Raw genomic sequence first — 12,626 nt, 5'->3', positions numbered from 1 at the left:
ATATATATATATATATATATATATAAAAGGCTAAGGATAAAAGGAAAGTCCCAAAAGATTTGCTTATTACTTCTTGGCAGCAGGATTATAGGTGATATTTTCTTGTACTCATGATTTTTAGTATTTTACAGTGAAGATATGATTTGTATATTTGAAAATTATTTTCAGATCTTTCAAGTGTTAATTTGAAACAATATTAATTTGTTCATGGAAAATTTTTCTTAATGGATTTGAACTTAGATATCAAAAGGTATTAATTTTTTGGTATGTAAGTTTTTAAAAAGAAATTTTGCTTACCTCAAACTTAACTTGGTCTTACAATTTGTAACAGGATTAATATGGTTTCAGCCTGTATAATTATCAGCTTTCCTAGGAATGGCTCAATTGTTTTCTGTTGTTAAGTGTCGTTGAGTTTGTTCTCATAGTGACCCTGTGTAGGGTTTCCAAAGAACAACTGGTGGGTTTGAACTGCCAAGCTTGTGGTTAGCAGTCTAGTGCTGATCCTACAGTGACATGCTGGTATGCGTCTCCTCATTTTCAACTTGACTTCCAGTGTATCTCGCAGCTTGATACTTTGCTGTAAATTTGTCTATCCTCTGTCTTCCTATGTAAAAGGAAAACACTACTTTTTACGTGTCTTGAGTCAAAACTGAAAAATACAGCAACTGTGAGTTTTTAGAGGGCTGCTTTGGCTCTATATTTACAAAAGCTTTCTAAGATAAACTGTTAGGAAAAATGCATAGTGCAGAATACTATGTGTAATCTAGTGACACTATAAGAATATTTGAACACTTACTATAAGAACACTTACTATAAGAAATAAGAATATTTGCTTCATTGTATTAACTAGCTATGGGAAGCTATATAAATTTTTACATTAGACATGGAAATGGAGTTATGCTTATCACTGTGTGATCTTTTATATTTCCTCAGTTTTGAGTCATGTGAGTATTAAAAATGTTATATAGCTTTGAAAAGCTGAAGCACTGAGAACTTAGAAAAGAAATAAACTGACCTTATTTTCTCTAAAGAATGTAATACTTCATGTTCTTCCTTAGACCAGGGGTGACATACTACAACCCAAAGGTTAACTTTCCTCCTGTTATTTTTGTAAATAAAATTGTATGGTTATAACGTCACACCCATTTGTTTACATATTACCTGTTGCTGCTGTGTGCCAGCTACATGACACAATAGAATCCTTGCAACATTAGCCTTTGGTCTGAACTGTATACCGTTGAGCCTTTGCAGAAAAAAATTGCTGATTCTTGCCTTAGACCTTGGTTTTTAAATTTTCAGTTGCTCCATCAAATTTTAATACTAGAGGGTTTTTTTTTTAAGTTTGTGGGAAAATTCCATTGTCTTTTAATTCCATTTTCCCACAAACTTTTAAAAACTGCCACATGTAGATTTCTATTATTAAATTTGTATTATTAAAGCTATACTTCCTAAAGTGAAGTTAGGGGATAGGTTGGTTGAACCCCAGCCTACTCACTGCCTCCCTCTTTTTCTACCCTCCGTTCTCCAGAAACTGTTTCTTGAGGAGAATTTGTGGAACCCCCGGGGTTCTTAAGGAGTACAATTTGAAAATGACTGCCTTACAACAACTCTTTGAGGTAGTAAGTCTGATATTATCTTATATTTTAGGTACTGAGAGACTCTGGCTCATAGAAGTGAGTTAGTTTAAGGTTTAATAAGCAAGCAAAACAGAAAACAAATTCAGGGATATTAAGCTGTAGAATAAATGGTCATAATTGCCTTTATATTCTATTTCATATTACAATAATTTATATTATAATAATCCAGTAAGATGTTTTAGTGGTGATTGACTTTGTTTCTTTCTGCATTTCTTGTTTCATACAGGCTTCTGTAAGGCCAGTTTCCTTCCTCTACTAGAATTTGCATATACTTCTGTGCTAAGTTTTGACTTCTATAGCATGGCTGATGTAGCCATATTGGCTCGTCATCTTTTCATGTCAGAAGTGTTAGAAATCTGTGAAAGTGTACACAAGCTAATGGAAGAGAAGCAGCTAACTGTATATAAAAAGGGTGAAGTACAAACAGTTGCATCTACCCAGGACTTACCAGAACAGAATGGAGGAACAGCACCTCCTGTGGCTAGCAATGAGGGAACTACAACCACTTTATCTACTGAACTTGGGAATTGTGAGATTGTAGTCATAGTAAATGGAGATGTGCCAGAAGCTGAGCAGAATGGAGACTTAGGACAACAAACTGAGCCCCAGGTTTCTTCAGAGGCTGAAGCTGTTCTGCCACCGGTTCACTGTGGCACTGATTCCCATCCTGAAATGGAATCTACTGATATAGCAGCAAAAAGCAACCAGACAGAATTAGAAACTTCAAACAGCAGAGAAGATAACACAGTTTTTGATATTCATCCTAAACTTTCAGAAGACAATTTCATCAGTAACTCCCCAGAGAACATGGATATAGACAATGGTACATCAGCTGAGGATATGTGTACAGAGACCATTCTAGAAAATAGACAGAACTTTGCCCAACCTTTAAATGATCAAGAAAACTTAGTTGCACCAATAGCAAAGGCAGAAGTTGGCCCTGATGATGATACTTACAGAAGCAGACTTCGGCAGCGTTCTGTTACTGAAGGAGGATATATCCGGTTACACAAGGGCATGGAGAAAAAACTGCAGAAACGAAAAGCTGTTCCCAAGTCAGCAGTTCAACAGGTATAATGAAAAAGATACTGATCTTTGTAGTTTTAGCTTTAGGTTGTTGAAAGCATTTTATTTAGATGTGGTGCTGTAGGATAAGCATTGGACTGTGAACCACAGAGTTGGTAGCTGCTAACCACTAGCTGCTCCTCAGAAACCCTATACAGGGTTGCTGTGAGTCAGAACTGACTTTACAGTACTTGACAACAACAAATGGTGAACGTTATTTGGGGTGGCGGAAGGGTACAGGGAAGCAACTTACTGTTTTTAATACAGACGGTAAGATAATGTGAATTTGAAGTGTTTTTGTTAGAAATCTATAACTAAAAATGTATAGAATTTATAGAACCTGCCTTGCAACTTTATAAATTAAAATAAATATATTTACTTGGGTTGTGTTTTCTACCCCTTTAACTAGGTGGCCCAGAAACTAGTTCAAAGAGGAAAAAAGATGAAACAGCCAAAAAGAGATGCTAAAGAGAACACTGAAGAAGCATCCCATAAGTGTGGGGAATGTGGGATGGTTTTTCAGACACGATACGCCCTTATAATGCATACACTGAAACATGAAAGAGCTAGAGACTACAAATGTCCGGTAAGTATCTGGAAACTAACTGAAAAGATGGTCTAACTTCATGACAAATAGAGTCCTGTTTACTGTTTGATTGTTAGCACACTACTTGTCTTCTCTGACTCTTGTACAACATCATAGATATTGCTGTGGAGTCCTGGTGTGGCACTGTAGTATAAACACTTATCTGCTAACTGCAAGATTCATGGTTGAAATACACCAGTTACACCTTGGAAATCCTATACGGGGTTGCTATGAATCCGAACCGACTTGACAGCATTTAACAACAATAACAGATACTGCCATAAGATTCACCTTCTAATATGTATATATCATTTTTTAGCCAAAAAAAAAAAACTTTAGCGACTTATCTCTCATTCTTCCTGGCACCGTATTAAAACAACAGTAAAAATAGAGTTTTAAAAATATAAACACACTAATGTAAAAAAAAAAAAAAATGTTTTAAAATTGGGAAAGGTGTGCGACAAGGTTGTGTTCTTTCACCATACTTATTCAACCTATATGCTAAGCAAATAATACGAGAAGCTGGGTTCTATGAAGAAAAATGTGGCATCAGGATTGGAGGAAGACTCATTAACAACCTGCGATATGCAGATGATACAACCTTGCTTGCTGAAAGTGAAGAGGACTTGAAACATTTACTTATGAAGATCAAAGAGCACAGCCTTCGGTATGGGTTGCATCTCAATGTCAGGAAAACAAAAATCCTCACCACTGGACCAATAAACAACATTCTTATCAACAGAGAAAAGATTGAAGTTGTCAAGGACTTCATTCTTGCTGGATCAACTGTCAACACTTGTGGAAGCAGCAGTCAAGAGATCAGACGACGTATTGCATTGGGCAAATCTGCTGCACAGGAACTTTTCAAAGTGTTGAAGAGCAGAGATGTCAGCTTAAGGACTAAGGTGCACCTGACCCAAGCCATTGGTATTTTCAATAACCTCATATGGATGTGAAAGCTGGACAGTGAATAAGGAAGACCATAGAAGAATTAATGCCTTTGAGTTGTGGTGTGGAGGAGAATACTAAAAGTGCCATGGACTGCCAAAAGAACCAATAGATCTGTTTTGGAAGAAGTGCAGCCAGAGTGCTCCTTGGAGGCCAGAATGGGTAAGCTTCATCTCTCATACTTTGGACATGTTGTCAGGAGAGAACAGTCGCTGGAGAAGGATGTCATGCTGGGTAAGATGGAGTGTCAGAGAAAAAGAGGAAGACCCCCAACGAGATGGATCAGCCAGGTGGCAAGTGTGAACAGCAGTAGTGAGGTTGGCCCAGGATTGGACATTGTTTCGTTCTGCTGTGCATGGGGTTGCTATAAGTTGGTTACGACTCGATGGCACCTGACAACAACAACAACAAATGTCAAAAAGAAAGGAAAGTAATCCTTAGCAACTAAATTCTTGAAGCAGATAAATATATGGTGGGCTAAGAATTGATTTAGCAATTTGTAAGAATTTAGTTTCAGGCTTTCAATAGGAGGAAAATCCAAGAATTGACCCTTATATTTCAGAGTCTCCAAAATATTCAAAAATTACCTTAAAAATAAAAGTTTCATTGTTGTTGTTAAGTGCCGTTGAGTTGATTCCAACCCATAGTGACCCAGTATAGGGTTTTCGAGGAGCAATTGGTGAGCTTGAACCTACCGACCTTGCAGTTCAAAGGGCTTTGCAGTCTGTAGTAGGTCTTGTTAAAAATTGATTCAAAAAGCAGTTTAAATCACCACCTCCATCTTCTTGACTAAAGATCTATCATCTATTCTTTGGGAATGATAAAAGCCATAACTACTCGGGAATTACTACAAGTAAGAGTTGATGTACTAAACTAAAATGGGGAAATTAAAGTTTACATTCTGAATATGGAGATCTTCACGTTCTCTTTTAACTTAGTGTTGGAATGTTGGCATTCTTAAACTCTTAATCATAAAAATAAAAGAAAAAAAGATTTATCTTTGAGAAATCTGAAGCTTAGTAACATAAGACTTGAAAAACTAACTAAAACCTATGATTGGCCCCTTGCCACCACCACCTTACACAGAAGTTTCTCTTAGTTTTTTAATGTGTTACTCTGAATATGAGCAAGCACCAAGGATCATCGGACTCATGACAGACAAGGTTTCAAGAAAAACAACTTTGAAGAATCTAAGAATATGCAAATATAAGAAAACTTTTAAAATAATAGTAACGTATCCTTTATTTCAGAAATAAATGGGGAAAAAATTGCATATATGAAACAATAACCAAACAATATTTTAAAGTCACATTAAAGTGCACTGAATGCCCAGAGTAGTAGATGAAAGTAAATCCATATCGAGGTACATTATGAAACTTGAGAATACAGGGCACAAAGAAAATTATATTGTAAATAGCCAGAGAGACAAACAATAGCCTGTTTAATGAAAAAGAAAATGGCTTTAGACTTTTCAGCAACAACAGTGGAAACCAGAAGACAAAAAAACACAATGCCTTCAAAATTCTAAGGAGAAATGGGTTCTTACCTCCTCCCTCGCCGACCCCCCCACCCCCCGCCAATTGCAGTAAGTTTTTTTATTTACTATCCCAGATTGTCAGAGTAGAAGTGGAAAGTATTATGGAGGGAAGCAAGCAGAATTTGACTGCTATAGGAATAAAGAATCCAAGTGGTGGAACTTCAACTTCTGGAATACCAGGTAGCATTGTTAGAACAAGAAAACATCCTCTGGGTTGAACAGTCTTCTAAGGAAAGTGCTGCTAGTTCAGATTTCTTTTTAACCAGTTACTGGTCTGTGGAAAATACTGGAGAACCTTCTAAGCAGCCTGCATTTATTCAAATAGAAACTGGCTGCTCGGCCACTGGTTCTGCTGAGGCAAGCTGGAAGAGGTAGCATGGTGAGGGACATCTTCGTCGTTGAAGAGGGGATTCCCAACCCCCAGAGCCACCCCACCCCAGCATTGCAGATCACCAGACTAGGCCAAGCCATCTCCAAGATGGTGACTCCATCCCCACCCCTCCCAGTAGAGTCAGGGCACCCCCTCACATAGCACACTCTAAAAGTAGCCTTGCCATACTATATTTGGTTCAGCCACGTACCCGAATTCTTACTTTATTAACAGTCAGACTATCAGTTATTTATGAGAGGAAAATAGAACATTTCCATACATACAGGGTCTCTAAAGTTTTATCTCTTAGATACACTTTATCAGAAGTTTATAAGTAGAGGAATTCTAAAATGAGCAAAATGTTGTTAAGTGCTATTGTCATTTCAACTCAAAACAACCCTGTATGTTGTTAAGTGCCATTGAGTCGATTGCGACCCTATATAGGATTTCCGAGGAGCCGCTGGTGAACTTGAACCTCTGACCTTCGGTTCAAACCAACTTTGCAGTCCAGCACAGTAACACACAGCGCCACACCAGGAAACGGGAAACATGGAGTCCAATTCAACAGAGTCTAAGGGCCTCACCAAGGTAATAGTGAAGGGGCTCTTAGTTTGAAACTGTACCAAGTATAGGGAATTGGTTGCAGTGTTTAGACAGAATTTACCAATCGCATGATTTACATATAAATCTTGTTTCTGCAGTTAGATCTGATGTACCATAGCACATTGTCTTTTACATAATTAACATGTTTGTTTATTTATATAATACTAACAAAGAAATGAAAAGTTGAAATACAAATTGAGTTTCACTTAATATTTTGTAATGCCATGCATTTAAACAGAATTTTGTTTACTCTTTCTATTAGTTGTGTAAAAAGCAGTTTCAGTACAGTGCCTCCTTGAGAGCACACCTTATTCGACATACCAGAAAAGATGGACCCTCTTCATCCTCTTCTACTTCCACATCTAATGAAGCATCAGGAACATCACCTGAGAAGGGCAGAACCAAACGAGAATTTATATGTTCCATATGTGGAAGGACATTACCTAAATTATATTCTCTTAGAATACATATGTTAAAGCATACAGGTGTAAAGCCACATGCATGCCAGGTAAAGCCATACATTTATTTTGTTATTTAAAGAAGATTGGTACTTAACTATGGTGATGGGACTGGTTAACGTATATTCTGGAGTCGCCCTTTGTAGAAGTCACAGTGAACTCTGTAACTCCTTCAGTTTGTTGTGTAGGTCAAGGTTGATTGTTTTGTGTTCTTTAGTTTGCTGTTGGAGTTATAATATGAAATGGATTTATTTAGAATATGCATGGAACTTTCAAGGATCCAGAGGATTTACTAGGTGAGAATTACCAATTCATCATCCCAACCGTTTCTTAGCCCTCAGCTGGACCAAATTTGGACTGGAAGGGAATCTGGATATTTCTGACTATATTTATTTTTAAACCGTTTTAGAACCAAAGACATTTCTTACATTCCTCCCTTTTGGCTTTCTAGTACATGAAAATAGAACATAAGAGACTAAAATAAATCCTCACTGTCTTTAAAAGTTTATCAATTCATGTCAGTCTTGTTTTATGTATACTGTCACTCACTGCCATACTCTAGCCCTACTCCCCATTATTTTGAGCCAAGTACCAAGCATTATTTTACGCATAAATTTAAATACTAAGTATTCATTGAGCCTCAGATTTTGTAATACAGCACTCTCACAAAGTAAGGAAACAGTGAATAAGCATGGAAGCAGTTATACTCTCTAACACATGTATGTGATGTGATCACTATGAGGCAGAATTGACTTGATAGCAATGAGTTTGGTTTTTCTTTTTTTGATACTGTTTGCCAACCTCACAAGAGTAGAATGAGGTTTGTTTGCATTGTTTTGAGCCTCTCTGGATCACATGGATCTAAAGAGAATAGCAGCAGTGTTTAGTTCTGAATCATAAGGGATCAGCCAGCCAATATCCTTGGCACATGTCATTTCAGCTTTCACTTCGTTGTTTTATTTATAATTTAAAGTTTTGTGTTAAATGGCATACTGGTTTCTCTGCTGTTATTTTTCAGCAACAACCTCTGTCTTCTCCTTTGTTTTACTGACTTAAACATCCCTGTTTTGTCCTAGGTGTGTGGAAAGACATTCATCTACAAGCATGGTCTAAAATTACACCAGAGTCTCCACCAATCACAAAAGCAGTTCCAGTGTGAACTGTGTGTTAAGTCGTTTGTTACCAAACGAAGTCTTCAAGAACATATGAGTATTCACACAGGTAATGAAAAATTTATGTTGACATACTTATATTTCATATACTATTAGTTTACTATATTGCTACATCATAATTAAAACTGGAGTCTTATTTGTATAAAAATACTGTTTTCATTAGTGTAGAAAAATTTTGTGCTGGGTGTTAAATCATGCCGAATTTAGATATAGCCCCCTAAAGAAATAGTCATGCGTTTAAAAAGTTAAGCAACAAGGAGATGCAAAAATCAACATCGTAAGTGGCTTATAATTTTCTTAAGAGTTTTTAGTCTACACATAGTAATATTAGATGTTTACAGCAGATATGTGGAAATGGCTGATGAACGGTAGATACTGTTCTAGAACTTGTATTCACCTCTGTTATCATTATGTTCCTTAGATTATACAAGTATATCACAGTCTTTGGGGCTAGCCTTTGCAGTGGCAGTGGAGGTGTTTGCCCTCCTCTAACTTCACAGGGGGGTAGAAAGGTCATCATCAGTATCAAGAGCCCCAGGCTGATTCCTGTAATTCCAGTGTCAGACATGCCCTACCCTCTATCACTTTTACCAATTCTCACATCAACCCTCCCTTCCATAGCACTTTATATTTTTCTGCTGGGTTTGATTCATTTCAGTGGCCACACTGAACTCAGACCATATTCATGATTATGGGGTTTAGTAGGAAAAGAACAGATTACAATTCAGAACCAAGGACAACTCAGGATACAGTTCTTCACTCAGCAAAGCCTCTTCTCAGCCTTTCTCTGGCCCTCAGCCTCTCAAGGAGCCTTTTCAGTGTGCCTGGTTTCTGCCTTTCTCATGCGAATGTTACAAAGCTCTTTTAGCTCTGTCAATAAGCCTCCTGCCCAAAGATGCCTCGCTGTCTGACCCCATGGACTGGGAAGCTTACTACACTGTCTCCTGCCAGTCTTCCTTTGGCTGCTGCTTTTTGCCATCTCAGGCTGTCTCTCTGGTATTACAGCTCTCTGACCTCTCTCTCATGGTATAGGAGGCACCCAGCACAGGGATCCTGCATCCAAAGGATGCCCTCCACTCCTGGCTTTTCTTTTCTTGATGGTTGTGAGATCCCCTCTCCGCTCTAGAATTAGCTTTTATTTAATCCAAGCCGTAGCATAATGGCAAAACTGACAAATCTCCTCATTAGTGATCTTTAACAATGGTTTCACCTCCACAAAGTGGTGATGTGCCTTATTTAGAGTATTAACAAGCTATCTGATCCCCTTAGCAGGCCACAAGCATATCATTTGCTTAGGCCTACCCAGTCACTTAGTAGGAGTTAAATAACTGTGAGATAAAGCACTGGACCACAAGGTCAGTTTGAACCACAAGGTCAGCTCCTTGGAAACCCCTGTACAGAGTTACTGTGAGTCAGAACCGACTCGACAGCACTCAGCAACAATAAAGACTGATTTAGAAGGGCTGTGTTACAGAATTCACTCTACCACAAGATATTTGGACATGCTTTATTTTTATTCTTAGAAGATGGCTGCCAAGTTTTACTTCTGTGTCACCTTTATATAAAATAACTTAAGAAATATGAGCTTAAGGAATTCAATTGGAATGGATCTGACTGTTGGATTTGTGACATACTTTTATTGTTTCCAGGAGAGTCCAAGTACCTTTGCTCGGTTTGTGGAAAGTCTTTTCATAGAGGCTCTGGACTCAGCAAGCATCTAAAGAAACACCAGCCAAAGCCTGAGGTTCGAGGCTATCATTGTACTCAGTAAGTATTTCTTATGTGATGCATTCATTTCATATCCTTGTGTTCTTACTTTGTTTATTTGAAAGCTGTTTTTGAAGGAAAATATTAAAATTACAGTTTATAGTGAAAGTGATTTTTTTTTTGTTTTTGAGGTGTAGGGATCTAGGCATGACTGTTTATTTTTGATATTAAATCACATTGCTGAGATATAAATCATGTGCCATACAAATCACTCATTTAAAGTGATTTTAAAGAGATTCTCTGAATGTGCTAGCTACCTGGGGTTGGGGAATATAGGAAAGAAGAATCCTCACCCCCAACCAGGATTTCTTTTTAAGCAATTTTTGAAACCCTGAACATTCTGCTAGTTTTCTCCTTCCTTCAGACTACTTTTTTCCCTCCCTTGCTCATTTTCCAAAGCCTCCTGAAGTAGTTTTCCCCCTAATACAGGTATTCACATAACTGAAAATTCACCATTTTTACCCATTTATAAAGTGTACAATTCAGTGGTATATTCACAGTGTTGTGCAACCATTACCACTATCTAATTCCTGAATGCCTTCAACACTCAGCCAGGCAGTTTACCACTCTGCCTTAGCTTCTGACCTAGCCTGAAGGTCAGCCAGAGGTGAGAGTTTAGGGCTTTCTTAGGTCTTTTCCAACCATGTGCCTAGCCCAGCTCTGGGCATGCATGTGACTGTGGATTCCCAGGTATATCTGCAAGCTTTTTGAAGCCTGGGTAACAGTGTGGTTACGCGCTCAGCTGACAACCAAATGGTTGTCTATTGAAACCTACCACCAGAAGACCTGGCAGTTTGCTCCCATAAAGATTGTTGTTGTTGTTAGGTGCCTTCGAGTCAGTTCTGAACCATAGTAACCCTGTGTGGAGTTTCTGAGGAGTGGCTGGTGGGTTTGAACCACCATTCTTGTGGTTCAAACTGACTTTGCGGTCCAGTGCATTATTCTGCAGCACCATGTCAGGACTCCCCCATAAAGATTATAGCTTATGAAGCCCTACTCTGTCATATGTTGTTGTTAAGTGCTGTCAAGTCGGTTCTGAAGCATAGCAACCCCATATAGGTTTCCAAGGAGCAGGTGGTAAGCTTGAACCACCGATCTTGTGGTTCAAACGACTTTGCAATCTAATGCATTAGCTCACAGTGCCAAACCAGGACTCCATTTTGTCGTACAGGGTCCTTATAAGTTGTAAAATACACTTCAGCACACCACATTTCCCAAAGCACATTATTCCCCAGCCAGTACCCTCAATTTTGAAAGTTTTTCCCTTGCCCATAGGCATCAGCAGCTGATACACATTTACCTTTGAGAATAAGGTGTATTCTGCTCCCTCCGGTACTGGGGATCTGTACTGGGAATGGGAACTGATGTATTCAAGACCACTCTCAAGCTGGGAAGCGGGATGAGGCTTGGGTAAAATAAAATGCTACAAAGCTCTGTTAATGAAATTCGAGTTTTTTCGTTAATGTTTGCCTGGTAGCTGTAAAGTTTTGATTCATTTCCAGAGTTGTTGCCAATTTATTCTCACTCTTTTGGAGGGCAGGTTGGGCTTTTGGAATTTTCTGTCCACCAGCTGCTTCTCAGAACCCTATACAGCTTTGCTGTGAGTCAGAACCAACTTGACAACAGTAAAGTGTCATATTTGCTGATGTTACCCTGGCCAGTCTTATTTTATTTATTTATTTATTTATTTTATTTAAGGTTTTTATTGTGGACTGAGTGAAAGTTTACAGGGCATATCATCAATTTTACATTCAACAAATCATATACCCTTGTGTCATTACAATGATTATAATCCCCTCCATGTACCATCAGTTAACAGTATTTTTCTCTATCTACTTTAGCTTTTTAAAAAAAACACAAACAAAAAAACCCACTCAGGCATATATAATAATGTACATCTCCAAAGGGCACATTCTGCAAGTCTGCTCCTGGCCACCAGCTCTTAGTCCTTCTTTTCTTAGTTGATGAATCTAGAGTCCTCAGCCACGCCCCTTCTCCATGTCCCCAGTTCTGGTGCTGCTTTTCTGGATAAGGTCCCGCACTCTGCTTGTGTGGTCCTCTCTTGATGGCCCTAGGGTCCTCTGTTTCTAAACTGTAAAATTAACCACTCCCCTTTTTTGGTTACAAAACTTCTACCTTTATCACTGTGACAGTGGCGATTAGTCATGATAACAGTTATTCACTATTGAATCTTAGAACTCTTTTCACCAGACCCATCTAGACAAGATGACAGCTATTCAGTGGAAGCTCTTTCTTTCCCCCCATACTCTTAAGCTAAACTCCCTCTTAAAACTTTGTAAGCCAGTCACTTCGTGCCTTTATTGCCCCCTCATTTTAGGTAGCCAATGTCTAAGTTGCCCATCCCTATGTAGCCTGTGTACAGAGGGGATAGCATTGATACTTGATGTGAAGACTCTTTCCCACACTGTTGGTATATAGAGCAACTACTGCTCTGAGTATAGGTCAGGTTCATCATGAAGATG

At 38.4% G+C, this 12,626-nt stretch overlaps 1 protein-coding gene across 1 annotated transcript in view; it reads left to right on the top strand.

Moving 5' to 3' along the window:
- Positions 1 to 12,626, top strand: part of ZBTB11 (zinc finger and BTB domain containing 11) — a 35,687-nt gene that overhangs the window by 15,489 nt on the left and 7,572 nt on the right. Inside the window, exons 4-8 of the mRNA XM_006868620.1 lie at positions 1,864 to 2,708; positions 3,112 to 3,288; positions 7,009 to 7,254; positions 8,281 to 8,425; positions 10,026 to 10,143. Of these exons, the coding sequence (XP_006868682.1) occupies positions 1,864 to 2,708; positions 3,112 to 3,288; positions 7,009 to 7,254; positions 8,281 to 8,425; positions 10,026 to 10,143 (1,531 nt within the window). The remainder of the gene's footprint in view (positions 1 to 1,863; positions 2,709 to 3,111; positions 3,289 to 7,008; positions 7,255 to 8,280; positions 8,426 to 10,025; positions 10,144 to 12,626) is intronic.

Source organism: Chrysochloris asiatica, unplaced genomic scaffold (assembly GCF_000296735.1).
Source record: "Chrysochloris asiatica unplaced genomic scaffold, ChrAsi1.0 scaffold00120, whole genome shotgun sequence".
NCBI classification, from domain to species: Eukaryota; Metazoa; Chordata; class Mammalia; order Afrosoricida; family Chrysochloridae; genus Chrysochloris; species Chrysochloris asiatica.
This window is presented reverse-complemented; position numbering and strand designations above follow the sequence as displayed.